Source organism: Gymnogyps californianus, chromosome 13 (assembly GCF_018139145.2).
Source record: "Gymnogyps californianus isolate 813 chromosome 13, ASM1813914v2, whole genome shotgun sequence".
Taxonomy (NCBI): Eukaryota; Metazoa; Chordata; class Aves; order Accipitriformes; family Cathartidae; genus Gymnogyps; species Gymnogyps californianus.
In genome coordinates this window covers 17,016,463-17,033,656 of record NC_059483.1, presented here as the reverse complement: position 1 = coordinate 17,033,656, position 17,194 = coordinate 17,016,463, and the positions used below count along the sequence as shown (strand labels likewise).

The window sequence follows — 17,194 nt, the reverse complement described above, 5'->3', positions numbered from 1 at the left end:
CTGTTACAGGATAGCTTTATTCCTTCAGACAGATCCATTATTTACAGAACTTGATATTAGACACAGCAAGAGACAGAAGGATTTTCTTCCCTTCAACAAATACGAAAAGAACAGTTTCATTCCATAGTCAAGATCTGTACAAATTTGCACATTTGCAAAATTCAGTCCTCTCCTGCGGCAGCTCCCCTTGGCCCAGCTACACCTCAGGACGCCTCTGGAGAGAGGTGCTGACCTCTGCCTTCTGAGATTTCTGCCAGGCTGCTGGGGACAGGCAGGAGAAGACCATGTGCAGGAGCACTGGCAGGGCTGGTAGGAGGCGGCAGGCGAGAGGCAGGCCAGGCCTGCGTGCTGCAGTAGGAAACGGGCTGCCGCTCGCACCAGCAAGCTCTGGGTTAGCAGCCAGCAAGTTGCTTGGGCAGGAGGAGCAGATTTGGGCTCCCTCCACTGCTTCCGCCTGCCACTGCAGTCCCTGTCCCACCTTGAGCATTACAGCAACCAGTTGCCTCTCCCCAACGCTGAAAGGCTTCCACCAAGTGACTCCACATCCAGCGTCCACCCCGGCGCTGTGCCTAGCAGCACCGAGGCCACCCTATGAACTTGGTCTGTTCATAATTCACAGGGTTTCTCTGGGGACTGGGCCTGGAGCAACCCTGCGTGACCCACAGGCACTGCCAGGGCCACAGAGCTGGTCCCTAGGAGAGCAGCCGTGGCAGCAGAGCCACACGCCGCCCCCCAGCACCACCACGGAGGGCTGGGCACAAGGCCCAGCTCCAGGGATGAGCCCACCCGTCCTCACCCGGCAATAGAGCTGCCAAGGCCCACCAGGGAGCCTGGCTGCACTGGCAGGGGCTGTTGCTGGCCCCAGAGCAGTGAGGGCAAGGCAAGGCAGGAGCTGCCTGGCCACGCATTGGCCAGCTCTGGGAACTGGGCAGGGTGCAGGAGAATGGGCTCTGTCCAGGAGCTGCCTCGCTCAGCAACAGCCAAAGCGTGGGTCAGAACCAAAGTTTGGGGAAGGGAGGGAGAGGGATAGAAAACACAGACACAAACGTCCTGGGGAAGCGCAGAGCTCAAGGCCTGGATGCAGGAGGACACAAGCCACAGCCAGCTGCGGCCAGCACAGCCTCGCGTCAGCATCGCCGGTGTTCCCATAATGCCAGACCCGCCACCGGCCGGGTGGGCTCTCCCCTCCTGCCGCAGACCTCAGCCACAGCGCCGAGACACGGCCAAGACACAGGCCCACAGCATCTGGGCGCTGCTGTGGCACAGTCAGGCAGGTGGGCACTCCAGCCTGCCTTCTGCTGCAGCTGCAGGGACTCCCCTCAAGACAACGTGTTCCCGCCTTTCACAACTCAGGCTCAGAGGAAAAGCCCATTTCTCTTTGTCCCCAGGCTCCACCTCAGCCAAGGGCTTGCTGCCGTGGTCCCTCTTCCTTGGGCAAAGGGTAACACAGATCCAAGTGCCACTGCCCAAAGCCACAAAGCCCAGCTGCTTCTTCTCACAGTCTTGACTCCCAGGCTACTGACGCTTGGCTTTATACGGGCGGGAGCGTTTCCGGCGGTCTGGCTTCCTCTGCTTGTGCAGACGGCCGATGCTGACTCCCTGCCGCCTGCGGACGGAGATGTTCTGCTCCACGAGGCTTGCCAGCATGCCTGCAGGGGGAGAGGCAGACAGACATGCCCCGCGCTGGAGTGCTGGTAGTGCCCATGCCAGAGTGCAGCCCTCCCTCTCTCACCCAAAACCGATCAGCGGGCTCCTCCTGGGACTATAGAATTGGAAGGACACAGAGCGGAGACATGTGGCTCCCCAGACTGAGCGCTACCTCGTGCCCCAGGCCTGGCAGAAACGGGGAGCAGGGCGGGGTGAGCTTCCCAGGCTCCCAGCGGCTGCTCTGCCATGCTCAGTGCGGCTCCCCAAGCTGAACCTGAACCCCACGCGCCGTCCCCTTGGCCGCACAACACAGCTCACCTTCCTGGGCCAGCATGGAGATGAAGGTACAGATGAACTCGTCATAGTTGTGGGTTCTCCTCTGGTCATCGATCTACAAAGAGATGACAAATCCACAAATAATCCAAATGGGCGGCGGGAGAAAGGAGAGCTCAAGGCTAACAGAGGGGAAAGAACTGGCATGCCTGGCCCAGCCCACAGGCCCAAGGAGACCGGAGCAGGAAGGGACCCACCTCCCAGCCCAGCTCAGGCCAGTGCACAACTGGGACTGTCTCCATCCCAGTTCAGATGCCAGCATTTTCCACAAAGGGCAGCTGGGAGGAGGTGAGGGTGGGCAGGGGAGGAATCCTGTCAGGCCCTGGGGCAGAGACTCCCCCCTTCCTCCTGTCAGTGCTGATGTTCAGCTGTGGCCCAGCTGCAGTGCTCCACCATCCTCCTCAAGCTAGTTAGTGCTGCCCAGGGGCTTTGGTCTGTCCTGGCGGGAGCTCTGCCCCGTAGGGCTGTTTGGTAAGGGGAAAGGGACCCCGAATGCTCCCCGTCACCATTCTCAGCTGAACCACTCTCCCTCCACACTTTGACATAAAGACACCCCAGACAGAAGCCTTCAGGGAGCTAAATCGGCAACGGAAACAAGCCATCAACCACCACACCTTGAATTTCTTCCTCTTCTCCACCTCCTCCTTCAGGCAGGCCTCGTAGTTCGCAATCTCTGCCTCCACGCACTTCAGCAATGCCAGCAGCTCCTGCCAGGATCAAGCAGAGCAAACGTGAGCAGATGGACCCCTGCCGCAGCCCGGGAGCCAGCAGGGTGAGCTGGTGGGTGCTCCTCTCTGCGCTGGGAAAGGGAGAATTCATCAAAGCAAGAAACACTTGCCAGGGGAAAAAAGAGATCAGTTCATTGTAGGGAATTTCTGAGTCAGAGGGTGATCAATCAGCCAGCACTACGGCCAGCCCCAGGGGAGCGGGATTCTGCCCGAGCCTGGCCCAGGCACATGTACCTGGTTCTCTGGGACAGGGGAAGTGTTGCGCACATGCCTGAGAAACACCCCAGGGCCTGGTTCTTCTCAATAACAAAATTTGAAGACTTCCCTTTTGAGTAAAACAGTTTCTAGCCAGCTCTCCTCCAGGGAGCCCTTGATGCACTTGTGCTGCCTGAGCCTGGTCCTGTCTCTGGCTGGAGGGCACAGACAGGCAGTAAAGTCCCCAGCAGGCTGGGATTTGGGGGTGCAGGGTCCCACCAGCCTCTGGCCCAAAGGAGAGCACAGCATGCCAAACATCTCAGCTGCAGGAGACAGCGGCTCTGCCCGCTGCCAAGGTCAACGTCCCCGAGACGACGCAAGGCACAAAACCTGCACTGCCCTGTGCCTCGAGGCACGGCTGCGGCGACACGCGAGCGGGACAGCGTGCACATGCGGTTCAGTCACTGCCAGCGCTGCTGCGTCTCTGGGTGAGCGCAGGGAGCTCCACGTTCCCAGGGCTGTTGCAGCACAAAACTCACCTTGGGAGAATACTTTTCCCCCCCAGGGTGATCACTGGTCCTGCCAAGTCCCACCTTCTCTTTGCTGTCACTGGCCTCACTGCCCTCCTTCTCGTCCAGTTTGATTGTGACCGGGGCCTCTTCACCGAGTTTGATGGAAGGGGGGGAGCTTTTCCCCCCATCTGCGCACAGGGGAAGGAAGTGTTAGGAGCCATCGCAAAGGACTGGTATCCACTCCCAAAGTCAAGGACACTGTCCCGTCACCGCAGGGGAGATGCCACCCCCCCAAAAGCTGGCGGGCACCTACCTGCAACAGCCAGCGGGCAGAACACGCCGTCCTCTGTGAGGTGCAGCAGCCCGGTGCTGATAACGGGCCCCAGGTCCCTGACAGCCCGGTTGTAGCGCATGCAGTCGACGCGCAGCAGGCCGTCCTCCTCGCCGAAGAGCACCTTGGAGATGTGGGAGGTGACGGGGCTGGAGGGGCGGGTGGGGTTGGCCGAGCGGATGGGAGAGCGCAGCGGGGAGTTGAAGGCGCTGCCGATCTCGGAGGCGGTGTCCGTGCTCTCGTTGCTGGGGGTGGGAGAGGGCTGGGAGTGGGTGACCACCGCCACGGCGGCGCCCCCGCCGCTCGTCTTGATGGACAGGGGAATGGAAAGATCCTTTTGAGATTCCTTCAGCTTCTCAGCCAGGACGTTGATGGTGTTGGGCTGGAGGATGGAGAGCTGGCCATCCGCAGCCCCCGCCACGTGCTCTTGCTTTACCTGCCCTTTCCTTTTGTACCTGCCCAGGAACACAGCAGGGAAGGTGAGCAGCTGGTGGAAGGAGGTGGGGGCCCAGCGCAGGCGCTGCCAGCTCCGCACTCAGCACTCCAGGCTGTCTGCTGGGATGAAGCAAGGCCTGAAACATTTCTAGGTCACCCCCCCGCCCACCACCAGCTTCTCTGGCAGCACCCCAACACCACTGAACCGCTCAGCTGCGGGTACCCCTACGCAGCCGGGGGGCACAGGGAGCTGCATACCCCTGCTCTTCTTCCAGAAGCCCCAAAAGCAGCCTTGCTGTGACCCCAACTTCTTGACCTTCACAGCAGTCCAAGCACAACAACGCTGTCACAGGAGCTGATCTGGCAATCAGCACTGGGGAACTGAGGTTCCCCAAAGCCCCAAAGTCTGCTGCCAATACACAGTTACACTCAGGGCAGCCAAAATTCAAGGCTGATTATGAAGAGCTACAGAAGGGCTTCACAAAATCCAGCGAGTAAACAGTAAAACAGCAGGCGAAGAGGAGAACAGCCCTAACTGCACACACAGGCGCAGACTCTAACACAGCTAACAGCGCTCAGGAAAGGGGTCTGGAAGTCACTGCTGGCGGTTCTGCAAACGTCAGCTCCCTGCCCCCCACCCTCAGCTCAAGCCATCACCTGATAGCCGAGTTGGTGTTACGAACTTCCTCCTCCTCATCATCATCGTAGTCATCCTCATCGTCCGAGTACTGCTGGTGCTGTCGGACTGGGACCCGGCTGCGACCCACTCCTGCCGCAAGGTCTTCCTCCTCCTGCAAAACACTGTTGCTGATGGCCTGCTGGCAGCGGGGCAAGTAGGAAGAGCCCAGCGGACACGTCCTCGGTCCAGCAGAGCACCGGGGCTTGCCCCTTTTGAGAGGAGACTGGGGACTCTTCCCTCTGCTTGCTCAGTTGACCCGCGTTAACGCTAACCTCTTTTGCCAGGTCAGTCTTTATTTACCCTCTCGCCTTCCAGCCCAGGTTAGCACAAGGGCAGGCAGGCTGCAAGGCCGGGGAAGGGCTTAGATGGGCTGACAGCCATTGTCCCACAGAGGTGAGGGACTGGAAGCAAAAAGCTCAGCTCCAATCAGGCATACTGCTGGCCTGGAGCTCCAGCCTACCTGCATGGGGGACTTGGCGTAGTTGTGATTATCCAGGAAGGCTGGCAACCTCTGCACGATGGGGTTGGGGTTTGCTGGAGGCGCCCCGTTGATGCTGCTCGCCGACGTCTTTGCCACCAGTTTGGATTTGTTGGGTGGGCTCTGCGTGGCTACAGGGTGGCCCTGGCTGGCGGGCTCATCGGTGCTGTCTGCCACACAAGCACAGCACAGCCTTTCATGACCAGCACCGTCACGTTTTACTCAATGTCCTCTGCCACCCCTTGCCCACCCCATGTAGCAGAAGAGCTCCACCAGACCATCACACCCGCTTCCCATTCCACCTCCAGCTGTCACCAGTGTCCCCAAGCTTAAGCCCTCCCACTTTCAAGCTCCGTGTCCCCCCAACGCTTCTCCCAGGCACAGAGGCATCTACCACACCCCAGCACAGTGTGCACAGAGCTGGGCTTGGAGAAAAGAAAGTGAAGCCGACCATAAAACTGCCTCAAGCTCCAGGTCAGCCAGCTGTTGTCACCAGCCTGTGCCCGCTCCACAGCAGGCCAGGCTGGCTGGCTGGCAACACCACTGGTACGGGGTTCTACCTGAATGGGTGCTCTCTGGAGTCACGGTCTTGCTGCTGGCTGGCTTTGCCTCTTCAGGAGGCTGAGACTCCTGAGACTTCTGGGTCTGGATCAGCTCAGGCTGAGTTACTCGGATAAGCTTGAAGGCAAATGACAGATAGAAACTGAGTGCTGGACCGGGGTGACCCAAACCACATCCCTCCCATTCGAGCACCGCAGAAGAACTCGTGAGGGAGAGCCAACCGCCGAGCGCCCATGTGCGCAATCAGCTGACAATGCCATGGATAACCTCCCAGGTGAGCAGCAAAAGGCCAAGCAGCAAGGCTCGTGATCTCCTCTTCCCAGAAGACATTTCCAAAGGCCACAAAAAAAACCCCAAAATCCAGGGCCCGCACAGCACAGGGAGATGCCCTGAAAACAGAGCCTATTCCCACCCCAGGCTCGCACTCCCTCAGGGCTTGGGCTGTCCTACCTGCTGCAAGGCCTCCAGCACAGTCTGGCGGTTCATCTTCAGGATGTGCAGTTTGGACTCGTACTTCATCCTCCGATCAGGCACCACCGCCATCAGGTTGAAGCGGATGTCGTGGTACGGCTCCCTGCAGGGACAGCAGACGTCAGCCGCGAGCTGGCGGTGGAAAGCCCGTCTCCCAGCAAGGGGGGCTAGCAGGGTGCCAGCCGTACCCCGCACACCTCCTGCGGGCTCCTTCCCGGCAGCACCTCCCCTGCCCTGGCGTTTAACACCAACACACAGGAGGCTTTTCCCCCAAAACCAAGTCAACCTCGCACTGGCTGAAGAAGCAGAGCAAGGTTGCTTCAGTCACAACACAAAACACCCTTCACAGAGTCAGAGGATGGCTGAGGTGGGAAGGGACCTGTGGAGATCACCTGCTCCAACCCCCTGCTCCAGCAGGGTCACCCAGAGCTGGTTGCCCAGGACCACATCCAGATGGTTTTTGAGTATCTCCAAGGACGGAGACTCCACAACCTCTCTGGGCAACCTGCACCAGTGCTTGGTCACCCTCACGCCCAAGCACCCAAGAGGTGCTCAGGACCAGAAGCACCATTCCTTCTCCTATGGGCTCGAGCTAACAGGGACCTAATCTGGCCACTCTTACCGTGCGCGGCCATTTGCAGGGACTCTGCATCGCACAGAGAGTGCAGCTTCTCTGCGTGCTCCGAAAGCAGGCAAATTGCAGGCAAGAGAAGGCAAGGAGGCAGTGCACCTGCCCCTCTCCCCAGGCAGCATTCTCCACCCCCACTTCCATAACTTGTCGCACAGAGACCACAGTAGAAATAATCCAGGGAAAAATGGCGAGGGGCCAGTGCCTGCACCATGGCCTGGGACATTACCCTGCAGTGGCCAGGCCGATGCGCTCCATGATTACTCTCCTGGCTTTGTCCGTCCATTCCTCATCGTCAGCCCACGGCCCTGTGATAACGAGACAGAGCTGGACTGAGCAAAGCAGGCCAAGGCTCCTGCTTCAGACTCACAGAGCGGATCCTGCCATCCCCACGAGAGGCAATCTCAGGGCTCCCTTACATACCAGGAAGCAAGTCAAGAAGGGGCCCAGGCGGCAGAAGGACCACACTGTCAGCCCATACGTGGAACCCCCTGCCTCTGCCTTCCGAATGGAAAACGTGAGCTATCTGCAGGGCAGAAAGGTGAATTTTGAACCCTACAGACCACAAGCGATTCACAGGCTCGGGCTCACAAAGTCCAAGGAAATCCCAGCTCCTGCTGGGATCCACCTGCCACTGGATCTGGTGCCATGCTTAAGTAACCCAAGTACGTGAAGTGGGTACCTTACCAAAGGGCCTGACAGGCAGAAGCAAAGTCCTAGCGGGGATAAATAAGTGTCTGAAAGACAGAACTGAGTGGTCAAGTTGTAAGAGAAGGGAGTAACCTGAGCAGCCTGCTGGGATCTGCGTTGGGACCTTGTGCCTCAACACACAGCGGTTATTTGGCACAAGGAGAGGATAAGGAGGAGACAAATTCTGCTTGCGATACTGAGTTATTTCAGAGCTGCAGAAGGACCTCATGACGCTGAGCAACTGGGGAGGAAAATGGCAAGGCTGGAAAAAGCAATGCAATGCATTCAGAAATAATTGCCTTCTAGACACAGTCCCCAGCGCATAGGCTCCAAAATGAGCTATCAAAGCTCAGGACAAATCTGGGAACCATTGGAGCAATTCTCCACAAACATCAGCTAACGCTTAGTGGTAATGAAAAATAATACATGCATTTGGACACACCAGGGTGTCTATTCGACTGTGTCAACAAGTAGGGAGAGGCTGGCTCTTACCGTGGTCAATGGGATAGACCTTGAGCCCATCCAGCTCAAACAGCCGTCCCTTGATGGGGACATAACTGACAAAATGAAAAGCCTCCATGGTTCGCACAGCGCTGATACCGTTCTGCTTTTCTGGCAAGTGCCGTGGCTCCGGCCTGCGAGGGCAAGAGAGGCGAGAGGTGAGTGGAGAGTCTGCCTCCTCCAGCAAAAGTGAGCTGCGAGAGACCCCTCACTCACCTGGCATGGCTGTTATGGGCCTTGGCCAGCTCTGGGGCATTGCCGATGGCATAGCCTTTACTCTGCAGCGAACAGCAAGAGAGGAAAACAATTGAGAATTGACAGGAAACAAACAAAATGCTTCACCCATCGGCTCCCCACTCCCTCCCTCCCTCCATACACAGGACTGGGAGAGCAACTCTCAGGCACATCCTCTGCTCTGCTGAGTTTTAGGCAAAACCCAAGATGAAACGAACACACAATTTCTGCTACAGAAATTACAGTTAGAGAGAAACACAGGCTTCAAGATAGGTCTGAAGGTAGGAGAGAGCACTTTTGATCACAGACTTAGAGAATGCACCTGGGCTAGGGAATAACATGACAGAGGGCTCAGAGCTGTGCCCGGTGTAAGGGGACCAAGACTCTGAGCAAGGCAAGGTAGGAAGGTGAGAGAGAAGAGGCAATACAGATGTAGCATGCAGCCACGAAGGGCTGGAAAGGACCCAGCTCGTTAGAGCATCATCCTGAGAGGGGAGCGAGAGGCAGTCACATGCACCACCTGTGCACAGCCCTGCACACCCCCGCCCCTACCTCAGGGCTGAATCCTTTGGTGAAATCCTTCATGCGGCTCAGCGTGGGGCCCAGGTCGACATTGTTGCAGTTCAGGAGGACGCTCAGCAGGGCATGGGTGGCACAGGAATTGGGGATCAGCTGGAGGGTGACACAAGGACCATCTTAACCAGCAGGAACAAGGCAACCCTTCAACAACCCCTCGGAGTCGACAATAATCAATTGAAAAGTACTGACGCAAGAACCACTTGTGAGAGCAGCAACTTGACCTCGGCTCCCAAGGGAAGGGAGGAGCTCAGTCTCGTTTAGCGAGCCACACCATGCCCCCATGAGCATCTGCTCACAGCGCAGGCCACGGACAGGCTCACAGCCCTCACTGGATTCCCTCCAACCTGGAGCTCAGGGCAGAGACTCCCAGGAAAGAGGAGCTGCCCTCAGGACCAGCAAGAGCAGTGCAGCTTCTCAGTACCGCGTTGCTTCCCTGAGGTGTCACACGAGACACGCCTCCTTCTTTCCCCTCGCCTCCAGCCTACCTGATGAGCAAAGAACATGTTATTAACGATGTCATCGTCGATCACCGACGTCTCATCCACCAGGGTAGAGACCTTCCGGCGTGATCTGCGCTCCTCAATCCACTTGAACAGGAAGATGAACCCATACACAGGGCTGCAGAGAGAAGTCAGCAGCTGCATCATTTTGGACGGACCACACCAGTGGGGCTGCTCTGCCCAGCGCCAGAAACCTTCCGTTTCAAACCACAGGCAGAACAAAGACAGAAAGGAAAAGCAGAACCACCAGCCCCATCTTTCTGGAAGTGACCATCCCTGCCACAAGTCCCCCCAGCCCCACATTACCGAGGACACTCCTGTGCTGATGCTCTGGGCTCAGACAACAATCAAGCTTGAAAACTTTGGGGTTTGACAGGTCTTAAGAGGCTCAAGACAGAGAAACAGGAGGTGAAATTCACCTCTGGACACTGACCGACCTGCAGAATAGCGCCTGACCACCAAATGACCCCTTCTTTTAAATATATATTGTATTCATTTTCAAGAGGAGTTCAGACAATGGCTTTTAAGAAAGCGACAGCCTCAAAGCCATTGCAAAGCACTGAGACAGGGAGAAAGCCCACAGTGCAAGCACGCTGGTTGGCACTGCACCTCTCCATGCGGAAAGGGAGATGAATCCCTTGAAGCACGTCCCCACCTGCCCCATGAGGTCTTTCTCGAGGCACGAGACTGCCCATCTGCCCCAAATCTGATGAAGCACTCTTGGTTCATCGCTTACAACACCGACTGATGAGCTTACATGGGCCCTTCTGAATGCCTGGCGAGGAGTTCCCAGGTCCACAGATGCATTCTGCTTAATAAAACTCATACTTTCACGCCTGTGACTTACCCTTGGCATTTGCTCTGCAGATCATAAATCTCTTCAACCTGCACTCCCTTGACCCCTGCAAACAAAGGGCAGAAGCTGGTGTAAAGCCCACCAGAAAGGACATGGGGTAATGTCAAGCACAAAACCGACTGCCCAGGAAGGTTTCTTGCACTCACCAAAATCTTCGACGAGGAGTGTGAAGAGACCTGGAAAGGAACAAAATCAACAAGTTACTTCTGGCTGAAGAGAGCAGAGAGGAAACCTGCTGCCACCGGCCCTCAAAGGTCCGACATGGTCCCAGGCCAAGGGGCAGCCAGAAAAACTGCAAAGTGGCACTGGGATCACGCTGACTCCCCAGCAGCAGAGCTGTTGAGCCCTGGCTCGCTACAGAGGTGCTCTGGCTCCCTTCATCCCTCCGTCCCCATTCATCATCCTCCTCCTCGAGAGGACCTGAACCAACCCTCTCCTGCCAGAGCCCAATGAAGCCGGACCCACCTTCAGCATCCTGACCCACTGCAGATGACCTGCCAAGAAGTAAATCCCCACCATGAACAGCAGCAGGGAGCACCTAAACGACACACACGCTTCTAACTGGAGGGAAACGCGGCTGAATAGATCACAGGACATTTTAAAAGAAGATAATTTATGTTCTTGTTAGTGAAAGACAGCCAGTGAAGGGAAAGCCAGCTCACAGCAACAGGGCTGCGGGGAAGTCCAAGGGCCAAAAGGCTCATCTTCATCTCCCTCTCTCCTGGGGGACCAAATCCAAGCGCCTGTCTCCAGTGTCTACAAAATTCCCATTACAGAAGGACATAACCAGGGATACAGAGACAATGGCAAAGAGACTGAAGGATTATTAGACATCAGCAACGGAGCAGCAGCTTCCACTACGATGCCGTAGCAAAGGCAGTCTGCCCAATTTTCAGGCAGTCCCCCTGCATGCAGAGTTAGCGAGCTCGAGACTGGAATAATAAATCTGCTTCTTTCGCTCCCATATAAAGGCTGCTGAAAGCCTGGGAGGAAGTCCAGGGAATATCAATAAGAAGGACTCAATCCTGAGAAACATCCCTGTAAGCAACAGATTTAAGGAACCTGATGTAAGTGGCTCAATCAAGAAGGGAAGAGCCCAAGGGGCTTCCACACCAAAGTTAAAATGACTAAAACAGGGAGGAAACTTCTGGGAGCAAAAAAGTCTTCATTAATTTAGCAGAAAACATCGTATTTCTTACAAAATTGTCAGTGGGAAGAAACACGCTATGGAAATAACATGCTTCGAACCAGTAACAGCCTCCTCACTGTGCAACACCATTACACCAAACGCCGGCACCTTTCTGATAGAGATCTTTTTGCTCAAAATACTTGATGCCGTGGAGGGCTGTGTCGTACAGGTGACATCTACAGAGACTTCAGGCAGCACCACAGCCTCGCTGCCTTCTTTGCAGCAACCCCCTTAGGGCAAGCGGTCCTTGCAGACCATAAGGGTCTTCAGATGCTCATTACAGCCACGGTTCTTCTTCCTTCTTTAGATGGTGTCCATTATAGAAGCAGGAGTCACAGCTGTTTACAGGTAGAATCTCTCAACTGTAAAAGCTTCTGCAAAAGTCAAAAGCCTCACTCACTCTCCAGTTTCAACAGTTACAGTCTACTGATCACGGCAAAACATGTGTGACGCGAGAATACATGAACCGTATCACAAGCTCTGCCTCGCAGCCAGTGAAGATTTGCATTAGAGCAAGGCCTTGAGAACACAAACAACCGTAAATGCTGAAAGCAGCGCTGCTCCCGCAGGTACCACCAGAAGGAGAAGACCAAGCAGGACTCCCAAGCTCGCTGTGGCTCAGCCCAGAGCACTCCCACATCTCTGCAGCAGCTCTCCAGGACCGTGAGTCAGAGCAGCAGGGCTGCACCAAAGGAGATGGGAAGTCAGCCGTCGCGTGTTTTCCTCCCGTCTGATCAACATCGCCGGCAAGTCAGAGAGAAGATGAAGCCAAACTTCTCTGAGCGCACCATGAAAGGACAAGAAGTGATGGGAACAAGCTGCAGCAAGAGAAATTCTGCCTATGCACCCGGAAAAAAACAATTCTTCATTACCAGCATGGTCAGCCCTGGGACCAGGGCACAGAAATCTCCTTCTTGGGCGTATTCAAACTCAACCAGACATGGCCACGAGTGACCTGAGCTACCTTTGAAGTTAGCTCTGCTTTGGGCCAAAGACTTCCAGGGGTCCCTTCCAACTGTGGTTTTTCTCCAATTCATTTCAATATTTCATATTACCTCAGCGTCCACGAAAGGCATAGTCCTGCTGCCGTGATCACTCCTGCAACACCCGAAACCCCCATCCCAAATTATTTGGGTCAGCTGCAGGAAACATTCTGGTGTCCACAAGCACACACAACACTACACCAGCAGCCTGGAGGTTCCCGAGGCTCCCCTCTCTGCCCAGGAGCCGCGGCAGACAGCCCAAATCTGGATCTTCCAACCCTTCCTGACCAGTAAAGCACCGAGAGCTTTCAGTACCAAGCCCTGTGGCAAGGGCCGGGCAGTTTATGGGATGTGCTGAAGGCTGAGAGCAGTGTGCAGGTCATTCCTAACCCCTGTCCCAGCTCCCACCTCTGCATCCCAACCTCCTCACATCCAAAGGAGCGCAGCTGCAGCATGCTGAAAGCCCGCCTCTGCCCAGACAGATTATCTTCCAAGCAAATAACCTTCCCTCCCAAGTGTGAGAATCCAAACCATGTCCTGTCTTCAGCATCGTCGTGATGAAGAAGAAGGGGGAGGATGGGAACGATTTTGGCAACTCCTGAGTACCGGTAAAAAGAGCATAAAGAGCAGCAAAACCTGGGGTGACTGGGAGACCGACAGCAGACAGAATCCTTTGCTGAGCGCAGGAAGATGAGTATAATATCAGGGGTCCAACTTCCTCACCCACAGCCTCAAAAATACACCACCACATCCTAAAGACCAGTTCTCAGCCTCCCAGAGGACAACCCCACATTGCAGTAGAGCAACTCAGAGACGTTAAAACAACACTCAGCCAATGCCCCGGCCGACGCCGGCTTTGGCCCTCAAATCCTAACCCATAAAACAAACTCCGCAACTCCAGCACAGAAACCACCTCCTCTGACACGTGGGAAGGGGACGCCGGTGACCATCCTGCTCCCAGCTGCTCAGGCGCCATACCAGGCTCTTCAGCACCGTTCCTGGGATACCTGGGGCAGAGGCTTTGATTCACCCGCTCAGCTGCAAAGCGATGACAGGATCTGACACGCACGGGATGGAAACGCCACCCTCACGTGCTCCCAAGTGACACAGGTTGTCCTCAGTCGCTCATGAAGCTCTGGGGCAATCGCCAGTCAGAGCTGTTTCTGTAGCAAGGGGCATCCTATATGCACGCCTCTCCCTGTATTTCAGCCATATTTGCAAACAACGGGAATGCTTCATGCTACACCCCCACAGCATTTCAGATGTTTTCCACAGAGATCCCTGGGTTTATCAGATCACACACACGCAGAGAGGTGTCTGGGGCACCTCAGACCCCGTGTACAAGTGCTACCCCCACTCTGAGCCTTCACAACCCTCCTGCCGCCCTGTTCACCCCATCCCTGCCTTCATCCCACACCTGCACCCCTATACACAGCCTCCTGACATCCCCTTTTCTCTCTGCCCTACACCCCCATTACCTCTCCCTAACCCCCCCACGGGCGATGTCCCATACACCGCAACCCTGCACAGCCCCCCTTCCCCCCAAGACCCACACTACTCCTGCCCCACACACCCCTACACCCTCGCCTGCCCTCCCAACGCTCTGCCTGCGCCCCCTTAGCAGCTCTCCCTCCCCAGGCCCTCCTTTCCCCGCGCCCCCTCCCCAGCCCTTCTTCCCGCCCCACGCACTCCCACAACCCCTGTCCGCCCGCACCCCCACTCTAGGCCTGCAGGCCATAACCCTGCCTACGCACCCCACACCCCCCAAACTTCACCTATACACCCCACCCCCGGCCTGCCCCCCGGAGCCCCCCAGCACAGCCCCCACCCCCGGCCTGTCCCTCAGAGCCCCCCCAGCACAGCCCCCACCCCCGGCCTGTCCCTCAGAGCCCCCTCGGCCCAGGCCCCACCCCCGGCCTGTCCCTCAGAGCCCCCCCCCCAGGCCCGCCACCCGCCCCGGTGCCGTCCCCGCCGCTCACCGGGGTCGCTCTCCAGCTCCAGCCAGCCCTTATTCATCTTCCCGCGGGCCGGGCCGCGCCGCCATGTCCGGCCCCGCCACCCGCCCCGACTCCGGGCCCCGCCACCGCCGCCGCCGCCGTCGCCCGCCCCTGCGCGTCATCACTGCGCGACGCCGCGTGACGTCAGCGGACGCCGCGCCACATCGGTCCCGACGGGGGGAGGAGGGGTGGCGGCGCCATAAAGGTCCCGCGGTGGCGGGGGAGGCCTGGGAGGGCCTTGGGGGCTGGGGCTTCGTCCCTCGGAAGCAGAGGGCAGCAGGCACTCCAGGCCGGCTCTGGGACTCGGACTCGACAGCCTGGGCTGCCCCGTACGGCCTGTCGTGAGGGGCCTGGGCCTGTGGTGAGGGGCCTGTCGTGAGGGTCCCGGGCCTGGAACTGGGCCTGTCGTGAGGGTCCCGGGCCTGGGTGTGGGCCTGGGCCTGTCGTGAGGGGCTGGGCTGCCCCGTGTTGAGGTGCGAGGGCTCCCGGTGAGGCTGGGGCCAGCCGTACCAGCCCTGACCCTGCCAGCAGCTCCACTTACGCCACCTCAGAGGCTGGAAGGCTCCCAGGGCGAGCAGGCGCCCCTGCGCTGCGCTTCCTTAGGAAGTGGGCTAAAAATAGGAGCCGGATCCATGGCTGCACCCGTCCCCCCACCATGGCTTTGTTCTGCGGCTGCTCCCACGCAAGCCCTGTCCCCCAGCACTCCCCTCACCCCGCTCCTGCCCCGGGGACAGGGCTCGGCCGGCAGCACCAATTCTCAGGTAGGGCTTGTTCCCCTCATGCAGAGGAGACAGAGGGCAACAGCGCTGTACCTGCCCACCAAAGTTGTCTCCTTCCACCCCCCCAGGGTGGGTGAGGACATGTTCATGTTCATTCAGCCCCTGGAAATTTCTAGGGACTCAGGTTGCCTCTGTTGGCTGTTTATCATGAGAGACGAGGCTGGAACGTGAGCCATGCAGAGCCACAGACAAAAGCCCTTCTACTCCAGCCTTACTGATATAAACCTACCCAGGAGGGCCAGGCTCAGCTGCCACAGAGATTTACAGAGATTTACCAGGAGGGGGAGGCCCTTTCGGGGGCTGGTTTCTTCTGGTCTTTGCTCCTGCTCAGTTTGAAACATCGCTGGCCCTGGTGTCACCTCCAGCCTCTGCTGCAGCTCACCTCAGGGCCAGGTCCTGCTCGCAGCAGAGGTCCTGGGACCCCCTCTCGCCGAGCACAGGTGGTCACGTGGAGGCAACAGGGCACAGGCATTTCAGCGGCGTGGCTCATTCCAAGCGCTTCAGAGCCATTAAATCCAGGCCCTGAGGAATCAGACTTCTGTCTCTTACTTCTGCCTTTCCACCCATGTCCCTCCTTGTCTCTACTTGTTGTTTATCATTCTGTGCCCCCCAGGCCTGCGATTAACCAAATCCACGTGCTTGGCTCCAGTCTGGCCCGTAAATCAGTGCTACCAGCTCTGCTCCCCTCCCTGCAGGACATGTCCTGGCCGGCCAGCCCCACCACAGCTCTCCCATCCCAGGAGACACTCCATGCAGGCACCCCGAGTTTGCAGGAGAGGTGGGACTGGGAGCTGGAGAAGAGAGTCGGGACCCGCAGCTCATCTCCACGGGCACGCCGTAGGGACAGGGCAGTGCTGCTGGGGACTTTGCTCCCATCAAAGGCACCGCGGCGAGCGGTGGTGCTCCGCTGCTGCAGCGCAAACACACACGCGCACACAGGGAGGAGCGATGATATCATGACCTGGCTTTGCGTGAGCTATTTAGGGGGTTTAATTATTATTATTATTTTTTCTCTTTCCCGTTCCTTTGCCTCCGAACAATGCCCGTCCCGGCAGGGCTGCGGTTCACACCATTGTGTGGAGCTGCCCTGCCTCAGGAAGGGGGAGATCTTTATCACCCCAGGCTGACCGGGTGAGGCGAGTGAGCTCATGTCAGGCGAGGAAAGCAAGCGAGCACCTTGCCGGCAGCCTGGGACGGTGCCGGCAGCCTGTGGGTGCTCTCCACGCACCTACCCCCCCAACCCCTGCATTTGGGGGAGGCCCTGGGTGCGGGTTTAGCTCCACCAGCCAGCATCAAGCCCCCCAAAACCAGCCTTGTCCCACCCAGCCCTGCAGGGCCACCAACCACCAGAAACGCACCCGGGCTGGGGTGAACCCCCCCCCAAACTGTGCTGGGGTCACCTTCTCCTGCATGTCCCCGCTTTCGCCCGGGCACAGTGATGGCGGTGGCATCAGTGCCTCTCCCGTGTTTACCCAGGAACGGGTCTAACCTGCCCGCAGCCATTTGCTGTCCTCCCCGACCCTGCCCAGCCCTAAAACGGTCTGTGGCTGGGGGGGGGATAGAGGGGAAGCGGGGAGCTGCACCCAGACACAGGCTGGCACTGCTGAGCGTGTCCTGGTGCCACAGGGAACGTTGGAAGGAGCCCTGTCCCCCAGAGTACACCCTGGGCAGCACGGCACGGCTCCGGCTCCCCAGGCGCAGCAGACGACAGGGCTCATCCAGGGCACGGAGGCTTTTTGGGGTGATGCTCAGTTTTCCCCCCCTGTGAGAGCAGGCATCATCTTTCCCAGGCCCCGTGCTGGCGTGGAAAGAGCCCGGAGCCGTCAGCCGCTCCCCACGGCGCCGCGGTCAGCCCCTTTATTTGCGGAGAAAGCCAGCCAGCAAGCTC

At 57.9% G+C, this 17,194-nt stretch overlaps 1 protein-coding gene across 4 annotated transcripts; it reads right to left on the bottom strand.

Moving 5' to 3' along the window:
* Positions 1–757: 757 nt before the first annotated feature.
* BAP1 (BRCA1 associated protein 1) lies at positions 758–14,546 on the bottom strand. Of its 4 annotated transcripts, none has more exons than XM_050904748.1 (17): positions 14,510–14,546; positions 10,505–10,534; positions 10,350–10,404; positions 9,488–9,620; positions 8,976–9,095; positions 8,406–8,467; positions 8,181–8,323; positions 7,228–7,306; positions 6,350–6,473; positions 5,899–6,016; positions 5,321–5,508; positions 4,839–4,972; positions 3,729–4,201; positions 3,443–3,603; positions 2,595–2,687; positions 1,966–2,038; positions 758–1,649 (listed from the first exon to the last, which is right to left on the bottom strand). In XM_050904748.1, the coding sequence occupies exons 1-17, from the start codon at positions 14,544–14,546 to the stop codon at positions 1,516–1,518; spliced, it is 2,157 nt and encodes a 718-aa protein (XP_050760705.1). In that variant the 3' UTR covers positions 758–1,515. The 4 variants fall into 4 exon arrangements, with proteins under 4 accessions (XP_050760705.1, XP_050760706.1, XP_050760707.1 ...); XM_050904749.1 differs by having other exon boundaries at positions 3,497–3,603; XM_050904750.1 differs by having other exon boundaries at positions 6,350–6,419.
* Between the last annotated feature and the right edge of the window lie 2,648 nt (positions 14,547–17,194).

Coding starts and splice junctions, on each gene's coding strand:
- BAP1 (XM_050904748.1), bottom strand. CDS start 14,546: ATGAATAAGGGCTGGCTGGAGCTGGAGAGCGACCCCG. Junction 6,474..7,227: donor ATCGGCCTGGCCACTGCAGG/GTAATGTCCCAG, acceptor CTGTCCCTGCAG/GGAGCCGTACCACGACATCC. Junction 4,973..5,320: donor ACGCCAAGTCCCCCATGCAG/GTAGGCTGGAGC, acceptor AGTGTTTTGCAG/GAGGAGGAAGACCTTGCGGC.